At 41.9% G+C, this 24533-nt stretch overlaps 2 protein-coding genes across 2 annotated transcripts; one reads left to right on the top strand and one right to left on the bottom strand.

The window, feature by feature from the left end:
• The first annotated feature begins 11283 nt into the window (after window positions 1–11283).
• Window positions 11284–13022, top strand: zgc:112001 (ankyrin repeat domain-containing protein 9). Its single transcript, XM_014205967.3, has one exon. It carries the CDS (start codon window positions 11586–11588, stop codon window positions 12468–12470), a length of 885 nt encoding a protein of 294 aa, XP_014061442.1. The 5' UTR covers window positions 11284–11585; the 3' UTR covers window positions 12471–13022.
• A 2681-nt stretch (window positions 13023–15703) lies between these two features.
• LOC106608177 (4-galactosyl-N-acetylglucosaminide 3-alpha-L-fucosyltransferase 9) lies at window positions 15704–24243 on the bottom strand. The gene is made up of 3 exons (XM_014205966.3): window positions 23722–24243; window positions 21554–22654; window positions 15704–18164 (listed from the first exon to the last, which is right to left on the bottom strand). Exons 2-3 carry the CDS (start codon window positions 22642–22644, stop codon window positions 18002–18004), a joined length of 1254 nt encoding a protein of 417 aa, XP_014061441.1. The 5' UTR covers window positions 22645–22654; window positions 23722–24243; the 3' UTR covers window positions 15704–18001.
• Window positions 24244–24533: the final 290 nt, after the last annotated feature.

Here is a 24533-nt window from a genome sequence, read left to right as displayed (position 1 = left end):
TCTAGGGTTGTCATCTGATGAAGATCATCAAAGGTTAGTGCTGCATTTAGCTGTGGTTTGGGTTTATGTGACATTATATGCTAGCTTGAAAAATGGGTGTCTGATTATTTCTGGCTGGGTACTCTGCTGACATAATCTAATGTTTTGCTTTCGTTGTAAAGCCTTTTTGAAATCGGACAGTGTGGTTAGATTAACGAGAGTCTTGTCTTTAAAATGGTGTAAAATAGTCATATGTTTGAAAAATTTAAGTTTTTGCATTTTTGAGGTATTTGGATATCGCGCCACGGGATTACACTGGCTGTTGAGTAGGTGGGACGCAAGCGTCCCACCTAGCCCATAGAGGTTAACACTTAAGACATTAGTTTATACTGGATTAAGAGTATATTTTAGTTGTGCCATTATCAGTTATTTTTAAGTCTTGGTTCCAATAGTTTATATTTTTTCTAAGAGATCGTCAGTTGGATAGTCTCTCTGCAAGGTGTTGTATATCTTACCTATCTATCATCTGAACATCTTTTTCTATGTCAGGTTGTGCGCTACTGGTATAGAAGTCAGGTGCAGGAGAGCAGAGTGTTGTGATCAGGTGCACACTTTATTTGGCAGAAGCAACAACAGACGGACGCAACTGCGTCAAAAAACCTCCAGCCAATGGCAAAAGTGAAAAGCGCGACAACAGTCACAATGATGCAAATGTTTAACAATTAAACATACTTCGGGTTAATCACGGTACCTGGGGAAAAACCAGCCTGGCGTGTCACACAAAACATGTAACAAAACAATTCCACACAAAGACATGGGGGGAACAGAGGGAATATATATGTAGTGTGATTAGGGAATGTAAACCAGGTGTGCGTGGAAACAAGACAAAACACATGGAACAATGAAAAGTGGAGTGGCGATGGCTAGAAGACCGGTGATGTCGACCGCCGAACGCCTTCCGAACAAGGACAGGAGCCGACTTTGGCAGAAGTCGTGACATTCTAACTCAAATAGGATTCCCTCAAAATTGCTCTGACGTCCAAAAGATTTCTAAGGATTGTTCCACAGGGTTGTAATGGAAATACACTTTACGGTTTCTATGCCTTTTAGTTTTCCATATGGACCAATTTGTTGGTGAGTTCTGACAAGCTATCTAAGGATTGTTCCATAGGGTTGTGTTTTTAGGGATTGATATTGGTTGTTGTAGAATACGTGTCATTTTCTTCCAAATTGTTATAGTGTTCTTAAAATTAGTTGTTAATGTTCTTATCCTTTGAAAATAGACATGTGAAAAGATTCTACATATATTTATGTTGTGTCCAAGAAAATGCATCTACAGTATATATCAATAACAGCTGCCTGTTTCTATTCAATATTGATACATATAAGTTTTATTTAAATAAAGATTGCAACTGTGTGAATGTTCACTTCCACGAGTCTGTAAAGTCCAGGGGGAGCCTTAATTATCAAATGTGCCTAAGCACAAAAAGACTCCAAACCTTGTGTGCGTCACTTTTCCTGCAAACGTGGATGTTTATAAAAAGTAAACTTTGTGTGCATATCTCCATGCAAATCTCAGACCATGCGTAAGTACAACTTCTAGTGGTTGAATAATTGTATTTATTACAAGCAAATATTTTTTTTTAGGAAATTTTGAGGTGTTTGACAGAAGGGAATTATAATAATGGTATTCTAATAAAAATATTAAAACAAAGCCTAATGATAAACCGCTGCATTTGCCATTGGTAAGGATATCATGTAGCCTATTGTCACGACTTCCACCGAAGTTGGTCCCTCTCCTTGTTCTGGCGGTGTTCGGAGGTCGATGTCACCGGTCTTCTAGCCATCGCTGATCCAGTTTTCATTTTCCATTGTTTTGTCTTGTCTTACTTCACACCTGGTTCCAATCCCATCAATTACATGTTGTGTATTTAACCCTCTGTTTCCCCTCATGTCTTCGTCGATGATTGTTTGTTGTATGTTTTGTTCAAGTCATGTTTTGGTGTGCGACGGGGTTTTGTACCCTTTTATATTATATTTGTATATATTGGTTTTCTGAGTTTTTTAGCATTTATTAAACTGCTCCGTTAATACCAAGTTCACTCTCCTGCGCCTGACTTCCCTGCCACCAGCACGCACCCATTACAGAATCACCGACCCATTTATGGAGTCAGCAGGACAAGGTACCCCGTCCATAGAGGTGGAGGAGTGCGTCCAGGAGCATGCAGCAATGCTTCACCATCTTGGAATCGCCATGGACTGCGTTGTCCAGAGAATTGACCGCTGGGAGAGACAGGGAGTTCTTCCAGCGCCTCCACCAGCACAACCGGGGTCTCCCCTGAGCACCCCTTTTCCACCTGTTTCCAGTGGGATTCGTCTCTCCATGCCCCAGGAGTACGACGGAGAGGCTGCGGGCTGCCGGGGTTCCTACTTCAACTAGAGCTATACTGGCCACCGTCCACCTGGCTCCATCTGGCCGTGAGAGGGTGTCTGCCCTCGTCTCATTACTCACCGGGAAAGCCCTGGAGTGGGCCAATGCCGTGTGGAGAGAGGGAGATGCGGCGTTGGACCAGTTTGAGGAGTTCAGTCTTCCACCACCCGCCTGAGGGTAGAGCGGCGGGTGAACGCCTCTACCATCTGAGGCAGGAGACGAGGAGCGCCCAGGAGTTCGCACTTGAGTTTAGGACCCTGGCTGCCGGCGCAGGATGGAACAACAAGGCCCTGATCGACCATTACCGCTGCAATCTGCGCGAGGACGTCCGTTGGAAGCTGGGCTGCAGAGACACCACCCTCACGTTTGCCCAGCTGGTGGACCTGTCCATCCGGCTGGACAACCTGCTGGCTGCTCGCGGACGTTCAGATCGGGGTCTGGTGGTTCCATCCTCTCGCACCCCCTCTCCGATACCCATGGAGCTGGGAGGGGCGGTGCGCAGGGAGACCGGAGGGGGTTCCCGCTCGTGCACCATCTGTGGCCGCAGAGGTCACACTGCCGGTCGGTGCCGGGTTGGTTCCTCTAAGAATCGAGGCAGCAGGCAGGGCACTCTGGCGTCACCCCAGGTAAGCCGGCACCATTCTCACACAGAGCCCTCTGTTGCACAACTGTTTGTGTTTGTCACTTTTCCTGAGTTTTCCCCGCATTCCCAGCATAAGACGCTCGTCGATTCAGGCGCGGCTGGGAATTTCATTAATAGAGCGTTAGACCATAGTTTAGGGATCCCCATTGTTCCTGTGGATGTGCCTTTCCCCGTTCACGCCTTAGATAGTCGACCATTAGGGTCAGGGTTGATTAGGGAGGTCACCGCTCCTTTGGGCATGGTGACGCAGGGGGATCACACGGAGAGAATGAGTATTTTCCTTATTGACGCTCCTGCGTTTCCCGTGGTGCTGGGCCTACCCTGGTTATCTTGTCATAACCCCACTGTTTCTTGGCCACAGAGGGCTCTCACGGGGTGGTCGTGAGAGTGCTCAGGGAGGTGTTTAGGGGTTTCCGTTGGTGCTACTACAGTGGAGAGTCCAGACCAGGTCTCCACCGCGCGCATTCCCCCTGAATATGCCAATTTGGCTCTCGCCTTCTCCAAAAAGATGGTGACTCAATTACCACCTCATCGAAGGGGGGATTGTGCAATAGATCTCCTGGTAGACGCTGCACTTCCCAGGAGTCATGTGTATCCCCTCTCACAGGCGGAGACGGAGGCTATGGAAACATATGTCTCTGAATCCCTGCGTCAGGGGTACATTCGGTCCTCCACCTCACCAGCCTCCCCGAGTTTCTTTTTTGTGAAGAAGGAGGGAGGTCTGCCCTGTGAGGTATAGTTACCCGCTATCGCTCATAGGCACAGCGATAGAGTCAATGCACGGGGCGCGCTTCTTCACTAAACTAGATCTCAGGAGCGCTTACAAGCTGGTGCATATCCGAGAGGGAGACGAGTGGAAGACGGCTTTTAGTACCACCTCAGGGCACTATGAGTACCTCATCATGCCGTACGGGTTGATGAATGCGCCATCAGTCTTCCAAGCCTTTGTAGATGAGATTTTCAGGGACCTGCACGGGCAGAGTGTGGTGGTGTATATTGAGGACATTTTGATATACTCTGCTACACGCGCCGAGCATGTGTCCCTGGTTGTCAGGGTGCTTGGTCGCCTGTTGGAGCATGACCTGTACGTCAAGGCTGAGAAGTGCTTGTTCTTTCAACAGTCTCTTTCCTAGGGTATCGCATTTCCACCTCAGGGGTGGAGATGGAGAGTGACCGCATTTCAGCCGTGCGTAATTGGCCGACTCCCACCACGGTAAAGGAGGTGCAGCGATTCTTAGGGTTTGCCAACTACTACCGGAGGTTTATCCGGGGTTTTGGTCAGGTAGCAGCTCCCATTACCTCACTTCTGAAGGTGCGCCCTGTGAGCTTGCAGTGGTCAGCTGAGGCAGACAGGGCTTTTAGTCACCTGAGGGCTCTGTTTACCTCGGCTCCCGTGTTGGCCCATCCGGATCCCTCTTTGACGTTCATAGTGGAGGTGGAAGCATCCGAGGCTGGGATAGGAGCTGTGCTCTCTCAGCGCTCGGGTACTCCACCGACGCTCCGCCCCTGTGCCTTCTTCTCGAAGAAGCTCAGCCCGGCGGAGCAAAACTATGATGTGGGGGATCGGGAGCTGTTGGCTGTCGTCAAGGCCTTGAAGGCATGGAGACATTGGCTTGAGGGGGCTAGACACCCTTGGTGTCTGGACTGACCACCGCAATCTGGACTGACCACCGCAATCTGGAGTACATCCGGGTGGCGAGGAGACTGAACCCTCACCAGGAAAGGTGGGCCATGTTTTTCACCCGTTTTGTGTTTACCCTTTCTTACAGACCTGGCTCCCAGAACGCTAAGGCAGACGCATTATCCCGGCTGTATGACACAGAGGAGCGGCCCATGGATCCCACTCCCATACTCCCCGCCTCTTGCCTGGTGGCGCCTGTAGTGTGGGAGCTGGACGCGGACGTTGACAATGAAAGTTACACAGTACTCTCCTCGAATTATCTGATTACAGCACTGCATTTTTCTTTTAACATAGGAACTACTAAATCAAAGGGACGGTAAATCCCACGTCGGGAAGTTGACTCAATGTCATATAAAATGCGAATCAATTTATAACATTTTTGACATGCGTTTTTCTGGATATTTTTGTTGTTATTCTGTCTCTCACTGTTCAAATAGACCTACCATTAAAATTATAGACTGATCCTTTCTTTGTCAGTGGGCAAACGTCCAAAATCAGCAGGGGATCAAATACTTTTTCCCCCCACTGAACGTTGTGTGGAAAATGTCCAAATCAAAGAGAATGTTTTGGTAATGATGAAATGTGAAGTTAGTTGTCTAAAATTGGATTTGAGTAAAATCTAGACCTTGCCTCTTAACTTGGTACGCCCAGAGAATTGCCCTAAAAGCGGTTACGCCCACTTCTGACCTGAGGGTATAAGACATGGGAGTTAAGAATGAACAGATCAGACTAAGTGACCCAAGCTGCAGCCGAGGTCTAAAAAGTCAACGAACCCCAAAACGCAACACAAGGAAGGAGACAAAGAAATATTTTTCTACCCATGCTATGGATGAGAAGCCGTGTCTAAGCGTGTGAACTCAAGCCGGAACACCTGGCCTACACTCCCAATTGAATCGTGGTATGTACGCTGTTTCATTCCTACGCTGTGAGCTCTGAGCTACAGAGCTGTCTGTCCTCAGAAGACCCCTATCAGAGCAAGCCCGAGGAATCAGACCACTAAGCCAAAAGAACACTGACATTGTGAGGACAACCAGAGAGTTGCGCCGGAGAAGTGCATCATTGAGAAGCCTAAACGACCCACGTAGAGCTTCCCATCTGAGACCTCCAACACGTAATTACATCATTATATTCTGACCCATAAGAGCGGCAGTTCGGGGCAGGCTAGGGTTAAAATAAGCATAGCTGACAAATGCACCCAAATGTATATTTCTCTCATGTACTTTCTCTTTTTCTCTCTCTTTTAAATCCCCATTTGGGTAACACGCGCCATAGTGTGTTGGCCCGTTATACTAAGTCCTAATCAATAGCCTAGACTGTGTTTTGTGTATGTGTATCTTTTATTATCATTTTAGCTTTCTAGTAAATAAATAATCAACTAAGATTGGTGTGGTACGAACTCATTGGTGGGACCCGGGTTTGTGCAGATTCCCGGATTATGCGACGTTCAGAATGAGACAGTAGAGGAAATTGATTAATTGGCGACTGTTGTAAAATCGATATTCTGATATTCTTTGAGTTAATTTGGGAAATAGAAACTCAATAAAACAAATTTTCCCATGGTGCCCCAGGTTAATGAGTTAATAATTGCTTGATTCATTTAATCACGCAATTAGAAACCTTTACTCATTCGATGAGCAACAGTCGTCACATTAACTAATACAACGTCACGACACTACCATCGCTCATTCAATAGCCAAGCATGCTCGAAAGTAAATAGACCGGTAGCCAAGACAGTTTATGTAGGTCTAGGCTGCAGTATTGCTGTGAGATAGGAATACGACATCATAGCCTACCGTATTTAATCTCAGAGCCTAAACCAAGACAGGAGGTACACTGTAAAACCGTGACACGATTATAACCTAAACGTCTGTGTTTAACTTAAATATTAGGCATTTAGATTTGCCAATAAGTGTTCTCATCTTCAACAGGCCATAATGCAAGATTAAACATTTTTTCCAGTCAGTTTCCAACCAGGAGAACACCTATATCTGTTCCGATTTGAAACAATTCTTAGAACTCCTCCCTCTGGCTGGATTCTAATAGAAATTTCTAATCACGTCATAAACCAGCGTATTATGACTTATAGGTCTGATGTGGCCCATGAGCCAGGATTTCAGACCACAATGTCTAGGATAACTAGGCCAAAGCTAAAGCCCTTATGACATGTGTAATATGTGGTCATAAAGGGTTTACTTAGGCAGTGCATTCGAAAAGTATTCAGACCCTTTCATTTATCCACATTTTGTTATGTTACAGCCTTATTCTAAAATTGATGAATTATTATTCTTTCTCATCAATCTACACACAATACCCCATAATGACCAAAGTGAGAATAGGTATTTAGAAATACCTTATTTACATAAGTATTCAGACCCTTTGCTGTGAGACTCGAAATTGAGCTCAGGTGGATCCTGTTTCCATTGATCATCCTTGAGATGTTTCTACAACTTCATTGGAGTCCACCTGTGGTAAATTCAATTGATTGGACATGATTTGGAAAGGCACACACCTGTCTATATAAGGTCCCACAGTTGACAGTGCATGTCAAAGCAAATACCAAGTCATGAGGTTGAAGGAATTGTCCTTAGAGCGCCAAGACAGGATTGTGTCGAGGCACAGATCTGGGGAAGCGTACCAAAACATTTCTGCAGCATTGAAGCTCCCCAAGAACACCGTGGCCTCCAATATTCTTAAATGGAAGAAGTTTGGAGCCACCAAGACTCTTCCTAGAGCTGGCCGCCCGGACAAACTGAGCAATCAGGTGAGAACGGCCTTGGTCAGGGAGGTGACCAAGAACCCAATGGTCACTCTGACAGAGCTCCATCCAGAGTTCCTCTGTGTAGATGGGAGAACCTTCCAGAAGGACAACCATATCTGCAGCACTCCATTAATCAGGTCTTTATGGTAGAGTGGCCAGACAGAAGCCACTCCTCAGTCAAAGGCACATGACACCCCACTTGGAGTTTGCCAAAACGCACCTAAAGGACACTCAGACCATGAGAAAATAGATTATTTGGTCTAATGAAACCAAGATTGAACTCTTTGGCCTGAATACCAAGCATCACATCTGGAGGAAACCGGTGGAGCATGGTGGTAACATCATTATGCTATTGGGAGGTTTTTTAGCAGCAGGGACTGGGAGACTAGTCAGGATTGAGGGAAAGATGAACCGAGCAAAGTACAGAGAGATCCTTGCTCCAGAGCACTCAGCACCTCAGACTGGGGTGAAGGTTCACATTCCAACAAGACAACAAACCTAAGCACACAGCCAAAACAACGCAGGAGTGGCTTTGGGACAAGTCTCTGAATGTCCTTGAGTGGCCCAGTTGAACCCGATCAAACATCTCTGGAGACACCTGAAAATAGCTGTGCAGCGATGCTCCCCATCCAACATGACAGAGCTTGACAGGATCTGCAGAGAAGAATGGGAGAAACTCCCCAAATACAGGTGTGCCAAGCTTGTAGCATCATACCCAAGAAGACTTGAGGCTGTAATCGCTGCCAAAGGTGCTTCAGCAAAGGAACTGAGTGAAGGGTCTGAATACTTATGCAAATATTATATTTATTTATTTTTCTAAAAACTGTTTTTGTTTAGTCATTATTGGGTATTGTGTGTAGATTGATGAGGAAAAAAACAAGACCGTAACATAACAAAATGTGGAAAAAAGTGAAGTGGTCTGAATGCACTCTAAAAATTAGGGGTTCAACAAGGGTTCCTCTAAGATCCTCAAAGTTCTTCGAAGAACCTTAGGGTTCATGGCACTGAATATTTCCCCCAAAAGGTTCTTCCAAGAACCCCATAGAAGGTGGGGCTCATCGAGGAACCTCCTTAGTTGGTGGGGGTTCTTGCAGGAGCCTAACTGCCAAACAGAAACATTTGGATTTTAATTTGAAAGGACAGCAGTTGCAGGCACTTAACTGAAAAATTTGAAGATCTTCTCAGTTTAAGGTATGATTTGTCCCCTGTGTGATCTAAATTGATTTGAATTATGATAATACTATATATCTTTTCATATTTCTAAAATCAGAAAATGGACACAATTCAATGGATATCAATCAACGAAGAGGTAAGAATATGTAGGCAAGCTGTATTGGCTGCAGATGACTGAACTGCTTACTTTTGTTGGCAAATATACATACGAGGAGGCATACAAAGGTATGTCAATTGGTATTGGTATGTTATGCAAAGCATATTTACAATGAATATCCCATAGGCCTCTACATTATGGACAAGGTATGTGTATGAAAAGCATTATCAAAACAGTTTTTTTCATTCACATTTACCACAAAAACCAAGGTATGAATACTGTCGTGTGCTTAATCATCTGTTACTATTTTTCGGATTCACGGACTTCACCCTCCTTACACCTCTGATGAATATAACATGAAACCTGTTCGATCACCATGCACTGCAAAATCATTCTGACTATGGATATGGAGAACGTCAACACACCAGAGGATATAACCATTATACTTGGGGCTCTGCTGGGAGTTTACCTCATATTTAAAAAAAAATTATTCTGCTTTGCACAGTAAAATAATAACACAATATTTTTGTTGTCAGTGTTTATTATTGTTGTTATGCATATTATTAATAATAATGGGGGGTAGTTATAAAATTCACCCACAAAGGTTTTTCGAGGAACCATTAAAGGGGGGGTCTTTGAAAAACCATTGGCCCAGCATCGTCCAGGTTTCGGCAGGGGTAGGCCGACATTGTAAATAAGAATTTGCTCTTAATAACTGACTTGCCTAGTCAAATAAAAAATCCAACGTAAAACATGTTTATACACCATTTATAGAGTATGTCATACACTTAGATTACTTGTGAGTGCTTATGAAGCCTTTATGTAATGCTTATGAAGCCTTTATGTAGCGCTTATGAAGCCTTTAATGTAGTGCTTATGAAGCATTTGTGTAGTGCTTGTGAAGCATTTGTGTAGTGCTTATGATGCCTTTATGTTGTGCTTATGAAGCATTTGTGTAGGCTGTAAAGCCTTTATAAGTTGTGCTTCCTTTGAAGTGGGAACCATATTTGTCATGTCAACATTGTTTTGTTGAATTCCTTGGTATATTTCAAGACTTTGTCAATGATCAACATGGCCATTTGTTTTAATTTGTGGAATTGTCGGCCACTGCCTGCTGGAGAGCTATAGCTAAGCAAAACCAAAGTAGACATATTGGTTGAATGGTTAAATGATTTATGTGCCTAAATAAATACATACTTGGAGATGTTTGGACTGAATGGGTCAGTTCTGCAAGTTTTTCAATTAGACCTATTGTTTAAGAAAATCCAAACTACAAACTTTTAAGATTTCTGAAGAGATTATGTCATTGGTCTTGAACAAAACTATAGACCTGATGTTTTGATGTTTTTATTGTTCCCAAAAGAGTCTCGTACACTCTAAAAAGAAAAGGTTCCTGGAGTATCCTTTAGGGGTTCTTTAAATTGATACTGTGGGGGAACACCTATAAGTTCTTTGAGGAACCATTTAAAAGGATTTGTTAAAGAACCCGTTTTAATGCTTCCTCGAAGAACCTTTTGAATAACCTTTTGGGGTTAATCATTTTTTAATTATCCACCTCCCTATATTTTTTTAAAATATTATTATTAATAATAATAATACATGTAACAATAACCCAATATTTTAGTTCTCAGTTTTTATTATGATTTTAGTGGCAAAGCAGAATAAAAAAATCTAAATATGAGGTAAACATTCCTGCAGAGCCCCAAGTCCTCTGGCATGTTGATGTTAATGTGTTGATGTTCTCTGTATCCATAGCTAGAATGGTTTTGCAGGGCATTGTGATCGAACAGGTTTCCTGTTATATTCATCTGAGGTGTAGAGAGGGTGCAGTCTGTGAATCCAAAAAATAGTAATTATACAGATGATTAACAAAACATGCACACAACAGTATTCATACATTGGTATTTGTGGTGAATGTGAATGAAAAAAACTGTTTTGATCATGGTTTTCATACCTTGTCCATAATGTAGAGGCCTATGGGATATTCATTGAAGAGGTAATGGAGGAGGGTGGTAAATGTGATCTGCATAACATACCAATACCTTGACATACCTTTGTTTGCCTTCAACATATTCTTATTGCCTACATATTCTTACTTCTTTGTTGATTGATATCCATTGAATTGTGTCCATCTTTCTGTTTTAGAAAGATTTTCACAAATATGAAAATATATATGGTATCATCATGAAGCAATATCAATTTACATCATACAAGGGACAAACCTTACCTGAAACTGAGGAGATATTTAAATGTTTCAGTTAAGTGTATGCCTGCTGTTTTTTCAAATCGAAATGCTTCAGTTGGGCAGTTAGGTTCCTGCAAGAACCCGCACCAACTAAGGAAGTTCCTCGATGAACCCCACCTCCTATGGGTTCTTGGAAAAACCTTTTGGTGGCAATTTTCAATTTTCAATGTCAAGAACCCAACATCAGCGGCTACATTGTAACGATTTAATTCAGAGAACATTTGGTTAAAATATTAGATCCAGGCGCCTGCGTAGTAGCACTGTACTGCGGAGGGAAATCCCACTCCCAGTTCAGATGTGTGTTGGGGGCGGTTGCTGTGAAATGAGGGTCCTGTAGCCGATGTGTGTGAATGTAGGCTAATCCTGCGTGTGTGCTTGAACGTGTATATTATAATAGTTCGAAGTATTAGAATAGTTCGGCCTACATACAAACAATACAAGTATTTTAATTAACCTAGTAGGCTACCATGGACAGTATGTGCGATTTTATGTTTTATAAATAGCGTATGCATGAACTGCGGTCTCATTGAAGGACACGAACGAGGGGCATTAGTAAAGCAATCGGACCTCAGATCATCATGTCTACGTCGGCTACGAACAATGGTAGACTCCATACGGACGAGAAATGCAAACAGCGAAAATACCAATCTTTTCTATTCTATCAGGCCGTGCGGGATCTAAAGCCTGTTTGGATGTTGGAGGACATGCGGACAATGGAGACTTTTTACTGGGAGGAAGACGCCAGCCAGAGATCCTACACTCCCTCGGAGGCATTGCTGTACGCTATCGTACATGACCACCAAGCCTACGCTCAATACTTGCTCAGTCACTACACTGATGAAGCATTGGCCATGCCTGGCGAGCGCTTTTGCTGCTGTCCATCATCGGCCCCGCATTTGGCGATGGCTGTCAGATATGACAGACGGGACATACTGGGTCTCATATTGCAAGAAGCGCATCGACTACCTAGTCTGCGGTCATATATGAACCGAGGCGGATGTTTTCACATGGAGGACGGTAAAACTCCACTACATCTGGCCTGTGAGCTCTTGCGCTCAGAGTCCGTTATTCTGTTGTTGGGCAACGGCGCCTCGCCACAGGCAGAAGATCAAAACGGTATGACGCCATTGGATGTCATTTTGGAACAGCTGTGGGACTCCAAAGTGAACATTGGGCCCAAAAAGCTGTGCCTTGACAACTTGTTAATGTTTATGCCAGAGATTCGTTTCAAAATGAAGAGTGCGCTCGAAGGAGACCCAGTTTGTTGGTCCAAAGTCCTAGGTGAGGACAAATTCAAATACCTCGTTGGACAGAAGCCAGCTCCACTGTTTCTCATGGCTATGCAAACAATTCTGAGGCAGCTTCCCCCAGAGCAGTTCCCTGACAGCCTAGATGAGCTTCCCATACCCTCCTCATTAAAACCACTACCCTGCAAACAGCTTGGACAGCTGAAAGTGTTTTAAACGTGTTTTGACAAGTTTTAAAACTGTCTACATGATGTATTTATATGAATGTTTTAGCATGATTAAGATATCAGTGTGATGAGCATGTAGGCCCTATGTATTGTTGTGTCAATACAAACCCCTTGTATGAAATTAAGAGGCTATAAGAATGGGTGCTAATTATGATAATATCTGTGATTCAAGTTTCATATGAAATTAAGAGGTAATTGTGTAAATTATTTTAATTTTATTTTTAAACCTTTTTATATAAGTTATATGCAAATGTCTCAGAATGGAGACTACAGTATAACAATATATTTTCATTGCTGTGCTGAATTTTACGCTTTTATAGCCTACAGAATAAAGACCATGTGTGATTGGTTATCTGTATAGAATGTTTACCTCAAATATGTTTAATATCTTAATAGGAATTATGATCAAGGAACTTTTAAACATATTTAAAATGCCACTATCAATTCCATTATGCTTCTCCAGTGATCGCTTTCCTCATTATCAACATAATACTCAAGAGAAAAGAGAACTTGAGAAACAAATAAATCGAAACTCGCATCATTGTTGTTTCTTCTCTTCAGTCTTTTCTAATTTGAATAGAAGTGACAAGCTTATAGGCATATTGATTGGTATCTTTCCTATTGCCTTAACTGATTGTTAGATCATTTGTAGTCAGCAGCAGCTCCGCTCTCTGCCGGCATACGGTGGCCTAGATGTGTCATAGTGCTGTCAGTGTTTTGTTTTAAAGCTCTACCATGCCTCCGAACACATTCAAATTCCCTTTATAAGCTTAATAAGGACTATTTAAATGCCCTGTATAAGCTTCATAAGGACTGTTTAAATGCCATGTATAAGCTTTATAAGGCCTATTTATTTAAACATATATTATTACAAGTCATATGAGGCGTGTGTCACAATTGGCTAAGAGACAAATAAAGGCCTGTTATGATACCCTTATATACCCTAATATAGTCAATCAAATGTATTTATAAAGCCCTTATTACATCAGTCAATGTCACAAAGAGCTATACAGAAACCCAGCCTAAAACCCCAAACAGCAAGCAATGCAGATGTAGAAGCACAGTGGCTAGGAAAAACTCCATAGAAAGGCAGGAAACCTAGAGAAGAACAAGGCTCCGAGGGGTGGCCAGTCCTCTTCTGGCTGTGCCGGGTAGAGATTATCACAACATGGCCAAGATGTTCAAATGTTCATAGATGACCAGCAGGGTCAAATAATAATAATCAGTGGTTGAAGAGGGTGCAATAGGTCAGCACCTCAGGAGTAAAGGTCAGTTGGCTTTTCATAGCCGAGCATTCAGAGTTAGAGACAGCAGGTGCGGTAGCGAGAGAGTCAAAAACAGCACGTCCGGGACAAGGTAGCACGTCGGGTGAACAACTCGGGGTTCCATAGCCGCAGGCAAAACAGTTGAAACTGGAGCAGCAGCACAACCAGGTGGACTGGGGACAAGGAGGAGAGTCATCAGGCCAGGACAAGCAAGGAGTCATCAGGCCAGGTAGTCCTGAGGCATGGTCCCAGGGCTCAGGTCCTCCAGGAGGGGAGGAAGAAGGAGAGAGAATTAGAGGGAGCATACTTCAATTCACACAGGACACCAGATAAGACAGGAAAAATACTCCAGATATAACAGACTGACCCTAGACACATAAACTATTGCAGCATAAATACTGGAGGCTGAGACAGGAGGGGTCAGGAGACACTGTGGCCCCGTCTGACGATACCCCCAGACAGAGCCAACCAGGCAGGATATAACCCCACCCACTTTGCCAAAGCACAGCCCCCACACCACTAGAGGGATATCTTCAACCATCAACTTACTACCCTGAGACAAGGCTGAGTATAGCCCACGAAGATCTCCCTTACAGCACAAACCCAAGGGGGGGCGCCAACCCGGACAGGAAGATCACGTCAGTGACTCAACCCACTCAAATGATGCCAAAGGGACGGCATGGAAGAGCACCAGTAAGCCAGTGACTCAGCCCCCGTAATGGGGTTAGAGGCAGAGAATCCCAGTGGAGAGAGGGGAACCGGCCAGTCAGAGAGAGCAAGGGTGGTTCGTCACTCCAGTGCTTTTCTGTTCACCTTCACACCCCTGGGCCAGACTACACTCAATCATAGGACCTACTGAAGAGATGAGTCTTCAATAAAGACTTAAAGGTTGAGACCGATTCTGCGTCTCTCACATGGATAGGCAGACCATTCGATAAAAATGGAGCTCTATAGGAGAAAGCCCTGCCTCCAGCTGTTTGCTTAGAAATTCTAGGGACAATTAGGAGGCCTGCGTCTTGTGACCATAGCGTACGTGTAGGTATGTACAGCAGGACCAAATCGGAGAGATAGGTAGGAGCAAGCCCATGTAATGCTTTGTAGGTTAGCAGTAAAACCTTGAAAATCAGCCCTTGCCTTAACAGGAAGCCAGTGTAGAGAGGCTAGCACTGGAGTAATATGATCACATTATTATTATTACTTTTATTTTTTTTGGTTCTAGTCAATACAGTGTGACATTTGCTTAAACATGATTTGTGGGTTTGAATGGGTTTCAAGCCATCAATATCACACACATATTAGGCCTACATTACAATGATGATAGTTTCTCCTGGCAGTCGTTGACCAGAGGCCAGCGCTCACACAATATTTGGTTCTGGATTGATGATATTAAAATGATGATAATGATTCTGATAATAAGCACTGACAGTACACTCATTATGGTCAGAAAATACAGTCTCTCAAACAGACTTGCGGGGACATGGGAAATGTAGACTGACTGCAGTTCGTCTATCCAAATATCCACCAGGAAAGGTACTGTATGGTAGTCCTCTGTATTTGTGGGCCCCTATTCTTATTCTATTGATGACGGGACCTGAAAAACCTACTCAGATCACTTTGTTGAATCATTTTGAGGCCTGATCAATACACATGTTATTATCCTCCAAATCAGCATCATCCATAGTTGAATTATTGTCTGATCTGTGTTTACTTATCAGTGAGACCACTGTAACAACTTCAAAAGAGTGTTTGTTTACGTGAAATTAGTGTTTATCGTATCTAATCGGTCAATGATTAATCACCTACACATCAAATCTTTTTTTATAATCTGAAGAAACATGGAGGAAAAACTGCCACAAGGCTTACTGTGGAACACTAGATGCTTAACTGGCTTGACTGGCGTACGCACTACAGTCAGTGTACTTCCTCTGTTAGAAGGAAAGGCTGCCCAACAGATCCATTCAACCTTCAGTTATTTATTAATCATGGATGTGTTGCATAGTAAGCATGTGTTCTCTGAAATGTGAAGAGAGAATTACAGAATAATGAATACAGGAAGACGTAGTAGCCATTAAATAGTAAACAACCACAGACCTATCATGCATGAGCATATAAAATACAATGTCACTTGTAAACTATAATACAGCTCTGCCGCTAGATGTCAGTATCTACTTCTAAAAAGGCCACTAAGCACAACTCCCTCAAAGAGACGGAAAAACACCTTGCTGTCCAGTAATTGGTAACGCGAACCGCCATTTTAGACATAAACAGTCCACATGAAAGTATACCAATAAAGTGCCAATAAGTGGTATAAAGCGCTGTAATATCACAAATAAAGGAACATAATAATAAGGCTGTAATAACCTAATACCTTGATAAGGTTACATACAGAGATAATATGGAACAGCTGTATAGGAATTAGTGGAGTGCTCACATATTAAATATAAACCATTGGAGGCAGAAATGCAGACAATACAGGTAATATATCAGAATAAACAAACCAAGGGCGGGAATATGCATACTGTGAGTGGCATTTCTGAAAAACATTAAGTACAAAACTCGAAACTGATAACACTTGTAATGTCATAACCTTTAATTGTGCATTCATTGGAGTCGAACACACCCCACCTTTTAAGTTTTTTGTTTAAACGAAACGTTCTGTCAGTAATATATTAGATAATGATATGTAAAATGACTCAACGGGGAGCCTAACATTTCATCCACTAGCAAAAAATACATTATAAACTGGGTGGTTCGAATGCTGATTGGCTTAAAGCCGTGGTATACCACGGGTATGACAAAACATTTTTACTGCTCTAATTATGTTGGTAACCAGTTTATAATAACAATAAGGCACCTCAGGGGTTTGTTATATATGGCCAATATACCATGGCTAAGGGTTATATTGGCCATATACCACACCCCCTCAGGTGATATTGCTCATTTATACAATTTTCTAAACTGTCTTTTTGAAGTGCTAATCATTTGTTTGTATCATATGTAAGTTTGGGGAATGTGGTAAAAATGTCAGTCTTACAGTTGTGGTATCCTCTATACAGAGCATATGTAGATTCAATTGTCAGATATAGGGGTAGAATGTATTGTAAAGCAGTAGACTACAGTAAAAAGGTATTGTAAAGCAGTAGACTACAGTAAAAAGGTATTGTAAAGCAGTAGACTACAGTAAAAAGGTATTGTAAAGCAGTAGACTACAGTAAAAAGCTATTGTAAAGCAGTAGACTATAGTAAAAAGATATTGTTGCAGCATGGTGTACAGTGCATTCAGAAAGTATTCAGACCCCTTGACTTTTTCCACATTTTGTTACATTACAGCTTTATTTCTAAAATTGATTATATTATTCATTTTTTTCCTTTGTCACTCTACACACAATACCCCATAATGACAAAGCAAATAATACCCCAAATACAATACCCCATAATGACAAGGCAAAAACAGATTTTTTGCAAATGTATAAAACCCCCCGCCCCCTGAAATATCACATTTACATAAGTATTCAGACCATCCTTACTTTGTTGAACCACCTTTGGCAGCGATTACAGCCTCGAGTCTTCTTGGGTATGACGCTACAAGCTTGGCACAGCTGTATTTGGGGAGTTTTTCCCATTCTTCTTGGCAAATCCTCTCAAGCTCTGTCAGGTTGGATGGGGAGCGTTGCTGCACAGCTATTTTCAGGTCTCTCCAGAGATGTTCGATCGGGTTCAAGAACGGGCTCAGGCTGGGCCACTCAAGGACATTGAGACTTGTCCGGAAGCCAATCCTGCGTCTTGGTGGTGTGCTTAGGGTCATTGTCCTGTTGGAAGGTGAACCTTCACCCCAGTCTGAGGTCCTGAGTGCTCTGGGGCAGGTTTTCAAGGATCAAGGATCTCTATGTACTTTGCTCCGTTCATCTTTCCCTCGATCTGGACCAGTCTCCCAGTACCTAATGCCGAAAAACATCCCCACAGCATGATGCTGCCACAACCATGCTTCACTGTAGGGATGGTGCCAGGTTTCTTCCAGACGTGACACTTGGCATTCAGGTCAAAGAGTTCAATCTTGGTTTCATCAGACCAGAGAGTCTTGTTTCTCATGGTCTGAGAGTCCTTTAGGTTCCGTTTGGCAAACTCCAAGTGGGCTGTCTGATGGGCGGAGCAGCACAGGGGAACCCAAGAACAGACTCAGACAAGGAAAAAGGGATAAATGAACCAAGGTATTTATTGTGACACAGGGAGATATGGAGTGCAGATCCGGGGAAGCTCAGATGAGTTGTAAGAAACTAGATATGGAGGCTGAGGTTGGAACAGGGTAAACAGGGTCAGGAGGGGAATCCAATGGAGTGGTGGTGTGGTGAATCCAGAACAGGGTAGCAGGGTGGTGAGATGTGGAACAGGAGACATGAGCCAGAGTCAGAGCGGCAAAACTGCAGTGAGAGGATAAACAGCGTCAGGCAGGGTAACAGACACAGCAGCTTAACAGGATCTTGAATAATCATATATAGCTAGAATCATAAACTGACTGAGCAGAGATTACGATCTGGCCGAGTGGAAGTGGCAGGACTGAGTATTTGTAGAGGTCTTGATTATGGAATGGGTTGCAGCTGGTGGGGATCTGCTCTGACTCCAGCACACCTGTCTCCAACCACACAATCATACTGTCACGCCCTGACCTTAAAGAGCCTTTTTATTTCTCTATTTGGTTAGGTCAGGGTGTGATTTGGGTGGGCATTCTAGTTTTTCTATTTCTATGTTTGCCGAGTATGGTTCCCAATCAGAGGCAGCTGTCTCTGATTGGGGATCATACTTAGGCAGCATTTTTTCCACCTTAGTTTGTGGGATCTTGTTTTTGTATAGTTGCTGTGTAGCCTGCAGAACTTTACGTTCGTTCAGTATTTTGTCGGTGTTCATTTTAAATAAAAGTAAAATGTTCGCATACCACGCTGTACCTTTGTCCAATCTTTACGACGAGTGTAACACACACAGGGGGGGAAGAGAGAGAGAGAGAGAGAGAGAGAGAGAGAGAGAGAGAGAGAGAGAGAGAGAGAGAGAGAGAGAGAGAGAGAGAGAGAGAGAGAGAGAGAGAGAGAGAGAGAGAGAGAGAGAGAGAGAGAGAGAGAGAGAGAGAGAGAGAGAGAGAGAGAGAGAGAGAGAGAGAGAGAGAACGAGCAGCTGTCTCGACTTTAAGGAGCCATGGAAGTGATCAGACAAGGGAACATTCACGCAGTCGCACATTTTATACAACGATATACAGTCTCATTTTACTCATTAGGTCCAACGATTTTTTTAAAACTAATATCGATATACAGTTGGTTTTCTATATCGGTACTCATTATTAATTAGCGTACAATATAATATAAACCAGGAACTCTTTGTTTAAATGTCGAATGAGGTCAGGAAAGTTTTTTGTAAACTTTGGCATTTTCACTGAACTATGAAGAGCAGGATTAGCAAACAAAACCACAATGCCTTCAGGTTCTACTCACTGGGCACACCACGTCATTTCAGCGTGGATAATTGGATAATATTTGGTTGAGAGTGATGTTGATCAATGAGATTACAAGCTTTATTCACCCACTCAAAAAGAGAGCCAAACGTTAGTTAAATGTCTAATGTGTTATTACTGTGCTTTCAACCATCTAATAGGCACAACCAAATTCCAATGGAAAAACAATGTCAGATTTTTTTGGTTTAGTTTTCATCTAAATGTCTATCACTGTGCTTTCAACCATTTAAAAGTTTCCATGGAAAAACAATGCCAGATAATGTGTTTATTTATAAAACAGATGTATGCCTTATTACTCTATAATGTATGGTTCCAGGAAACCTCAATGTGGCCATGGATGTCTTACTCATTGTAAGGTTGAATGTTAGATTAGTTTGTAAGACAGCCTTAACTTCAGGCTATTTACTGGATTACAAAAGTAATATAGAATTTTGTTTAGTTGACAATGTAACCAAAAAGCAACATTTAAAGGAGATGTACAGTATCTACTGCTTGGATAGGTCCATCTGAGCCACTGGCTTAATCCCATTCTTTAACTTTTATTTTTGGTTAAATTGGAGACGTTAATCCAACATATGGTCAAGTTAATAGGCTATTTATGCATTTCAAAAATTATATTGAATTGTGATTGGTTGTCAATGCAACCAAATATAAACAATTGAAGAAGAAAATCAAGTTAAATAATATAACTAAATCAAATCAAACTTGAAATAAAGTTTGATTTGATTTATCCCTATTCTTTCATTTTTCGTTGAGATGGAGTCGTGAATCCAACATATCAATTGTTAATATGTCGACATTTAAAGCCAGGCTAAGTCCATGGCACAGATGCAACTATACAAGCATAATATAAACTCCTTTAAACGTTGATATTTGGTGCAAAACCCTTGATTCCTGATTCATCAGACACCTCTCTTCTTCAATTTCTCTCTTGCGCATTCTCCCTGCCTCTCACTCAAACTTACACACATAATGCAGTTGAAGAGGAAGAGATGTGCCAATCACACCCATCTCTAACAATGTTTGTTGCAGGAATGATTTGACATACGTATAACTTCTGAGAAATATAATATTTTACTGTCTCTTTACACATACCTCAATGTTTTCATTTGTGTGTTTATAAACAAAATTATTTGGTGAATTTCAATAATGTAAATAATGATATTGATGATGGTGAGAGCGCAGTAACCCATGGACTCCATCGCTTTCATAATTTTTGTCTATAAAATCACAATGTTTCCATTTCTATTGTCATGTGAGTAATTTTTTAAAATTGAAATTAAAAAATGTCAGCCTTTTGCCAGGTCCAGATATTTTCGTAGGAACTGTTTATTTTCAGAAATGCGTTAGTGTCACGTCCTGACCCTAGTAAGATGTCATTTTCTATAGTAGAATAGGTCAGGGCGTGACAGGGGGTGTTTTGGGTTGTTCTATGTTTATCTATTTCTATGTTGGGATTGTTTGGGTTGATCTCTAATTGGAGGCAGCTGATCCTCGTTGCCTCTGATTGGAGATCATATTTAAGTAGCGTTTTTTTGTTCCTGGGTTTTGTGGGTAGTTGTTTTCTGTTTAGTGTATGTCACCTGACGGAACTGTTGTCGGTCGTTTTGTTAAAAAGTATTTTTAGAAGTAAATATGAGCACTCTACACGCTGCGCCTTGGTCCCCTTTATACGACCCGTGTTACAGTTAGCCTATAATACAACATATAAGCCTTAAAATCTGCCTTTCTAAACTAATTTATTTTAGACCAAAGCCTAAGTAACAGCTACACGATTTAATGAAAAGCAATAAATAGACATAGCATTGTTTCACTTTACTTAAAAAAAGACTAATGAACAGAAACAGGAAATAGGCTACAGCTGGCTTCACTGTTTCCCCGCCAAATAGACCTACAATGAAACTCAATGTATCGTAATGAGGTTGAGTGCACTTGGGTCTGTACAGCAGAGTAGTACATTCTCCAAAAATATTTCCTAAAGAAATAGAGCATATAGACAATATGTTTATCAGTGGCCTACTGCAGTTTCGCAAAAACATGTGAAGTTTTATAGGTAATCTCATGCTAGAGAGTTTTATATGTTTAGAGAGAATTGTACATTTTTCAAGTACATTTTGTGCTATTCTACACACTTTGCCATAAGGCTGAGTGAGAACTTTGCCGTTTTACAGCTAATTTCCTGTAATTCTAAACATTTTTAGTCATGGTTAATTACCTGTTCATATTCTATCTGGGGGAGGGGAGGGGGGGGGGGGGGGGTACACCAGTGATGGTAATAGCTAATCAGAAGAGACTAATTAAACCAAATACCATTTGTAAATATCGTGAACAACCCTGTACTCCTTATGTTTTCCTACATGGTCACAGGCATAACAAATAGCTTGGATGAACTCTTGACTCAGTTGAACCAGATGTCGCTGAGCAGAAAAGTGTTCATGCCACTGAAAGTAGCGCAGATATGCCTCATCATCCTTGTCCAACTTCAGCAGGAATTCAGCCAGGGCTTTTGCATTGGGAAAGTCATTAACATGGATGAAGGAATCTCCCGGGACAAAGTCCTCATAGTTCTGTCTCGGTGGGCCCAATACTACTGGCACAGTTCCTGCCGCAAGTGGTCCGTTTAGCTTCTCAGTGATGTAGTCTCTGTGGACTGAGTTCTCAAAGGAGAGGTAGAACTTACAGCTGGAGAGTGTTGAGTAGTAGTCCTCATATCTCAAGAATCTTGCAAAGGCTTTTCCAAAGAGATCCACCTTAATATGTTTGACAAGTTCTCTGTAATAGTTATCCCTTACTGCTGTTCCAGTTGCAGGGTTATTGTTACTCACAATCCAGCAAACTAATTTATCCTTCCTGGGCAGCACAAAGTCCTCACCCAGGCCTTTCCTTGCAGTTAAGCGCCAACGTACAGGGATGTCTGCGTCTTCCCTATAACTCAAGGTCAAGTTGAAAAGGTTCTCTAGACCAGGTATCCTAATTGTGTTTGTAGGTGATTCCACATGGTACCAGATCCACTTCTGGAATGGTGGTCGAGGTGATGGAGGCAAGTTGGATAAATCATGTTTGATGGATTTGTGAAAGATGAGCACCCCGTCTGCCTTGTTGTACAGAGACCGGTCATCTGTCAGTTGGCAGCCATCAATGTTGAAGAAAGTGGTGCAATCGCTAAAATCAAACCTGCGGTTTTCAGGCCAGAACCACAACAGCATGATGGGCTTGTCTGGTTCTGGCTGCTTCTTAGACAAGGAGCTGTTCTCAGGTGGCTTTGAGTAATGACGTGGCAAAGCAGGTTGGGGAGGGCAGATCTGAGATGGAGCTGATTGATAGTACATTACAAACAGCGTCAGAAATCCTCCTAGACCAAGGATCGAGAACAGGACAACACGTACAACTCCAGAAACCATTTTGGGCGTTCTGCAAAAAAAGAGTCAACTTTTTAAATGATTTTAAGTCAATTGAATCTTCCTGTACACAAAACAGGTTGTTTTAACTCTTAACAGTCTGTTTGACTTCTTAACTGCTTGTTTTACTTGATAACAGCTTGTTTTACTTACTAACTGCTTGTTTAACTTACTAACAGTTTGTTTTACTTACTAACAGTTTATTTTACTTCATAACTGCTTGTTTTACTTGATAACAGTTTGTTTTACTTACTAACAGTTTATTTTACTTCATAACTGCTTGTTTTACTTGATAACAGTTTGTTTTACTTACTAACAGTTTGTTTTACTTCATAACTGCTTGTTTTACTTCTTAACAGCTTGTTTTGTGTGCAGGAAGAAAGTATGAGAACATAGCAACTGCACAAAGTATATGTCAGCCCAGAACTGTAAACCAAATCCTTTTACAACAAAGGGGAACCGAACGATATAAGGCCAAGCAACATGATAAGAGATGTCGGTTAACTTATTCAAGAGGGACAAGTCTACTTTTATCCATAAAATAGACTTTTATTTGTTCATTTGCTTTTACCCTGTAGCTGAAAGACAACTATCACCCCTCTCTTGTTCACGCCATACACACCCACCTCAGGTTTGTGTCTGTCAATAGTTACCCTTTGGTCTCAGTACAACACAATTTTATGGCCATTTTACAATGGTAGGTGAGGTGTATTTTAAACAAGTAACTTCAAATCTCTACCCTTTACTAATACAGTTCCAACCTGCTCTTCTGCTTTGTTCTGCACTGTGATATGGTTTAGGTAGATGACAATCTCTTCTAAAATGGTTTCAAATGTATTTTTCATGTGTAAAAACACAATCAGACTTGACCTAAGGATTTGCCAATACAGTAAATAAAGCATGTGTTTTGATCATTTCACTTGACCTTTCAAAATGGCCCTAAGAACCTTCTCCCTTCATATTTACAAGCAGATCTATAAAACTGAAAATCTATGTTCACTTAGCGTAGCATATTCTTAGATAAGTGAAGTCTGTTGTTTTGTGAGGTCTATAATTAAAGAGAAAAAGATCAAGACTCACCAGAAGACAGGTTGTTCTTGTTATAGCTTGTTCAGAGTTGTTCGGTGATGATCTGCTTTGTGATCGGTTTTGTAATACCTACACACACCCAGTCAGAAATGTTGAACTGTGTGATTCGTTTCTCAGTCACATACTCATCTGTTCAAGTATATAAACGTGAAACAGTGAGAAGCTGTATCAAATTATCTTCAAAATATACAGCTATTGTTTACATTTGAAAAGGAAGAACCATCCGACAGCGGCAGAAAACATTCTCAATACGCTTCAGCGGAAAATTTCAGGAGTTGCAAAGCAGATTGTTGTACTTCCTCCTTAGCCACAGCCAAGGGCAGAAAAGGCGAAAAACGACCGTAAACTCTGCCAGAGAGAATTCTTCTGGATCCATACTTAATGAACCCTACAGCGATTAGGACTTAATTAGGATTTTGATATGAGGGTCATATTTTAAATTTTAAATTCCTATTGTCAGTATCTTAGCTTCAAACATAGCCCCCCTCCCAGGTATTAGGGTGTCCTGTATCCATGACGCCACAGGTGTGGCCTGATACTACCCGGACAGTTGACGATAACCTTTACCTTTATCTAGTTGTTTTTAGAAAGATCCTGGTTCTACATAGCTATCTATCATAGCCCACTGCGCTTTATCATGGGCGACAGTTTTGGTGTTCATCATTGCATTATCTACCAGAAAGTTGGATGGCCCTCTGATGTCACGTACTGTAGGTTGATACATTGCTATGTTTTTATTTATAAAGCATTTTTACAAAAACTCCCACTGTACCTAACATCATTACTAAACTTTAGACACACGA

Source organism: Salmo salar, chromosome 06, assembly GCF_965601325.2.
Source record: "Salmo salar chromosome 06, fSalSal1, whole genome shotgun sequence".
Classification (NCBI taxonomy): domain Eukaryota; kingdom Metazoa; phylum Chordata; class Actinopteri; order Salmoniformes; family Salmonidae; genus Salmo; species Salmo salar.
This window is presented reverse-complemented; position numbering and strand designations above follow the sequence as displayed.

Coding starts and splice junctions, on each gene's coding strand:
- zgc:112001 (XM_014205967.3), top strand. CDS start 11,586: ATGTCTACGTCGGCTACGAACAATGGTAGACTCCATACGGACGAGAAA.
- LOC106608177 (XM_014205966.3), bottom strand. CDS start 22,644: ATGGTTTCTGGAGTTGTACGTGTTGTCCTGTTCTCGATCCTTGGTCTA. Junction 18,165..21,553: donor GTTCACGATATTTACAAATG/GTATTTGGTTTA, acceptor CTCTCACTGCAG/TTTTGCCGCTCTGACTCTGG.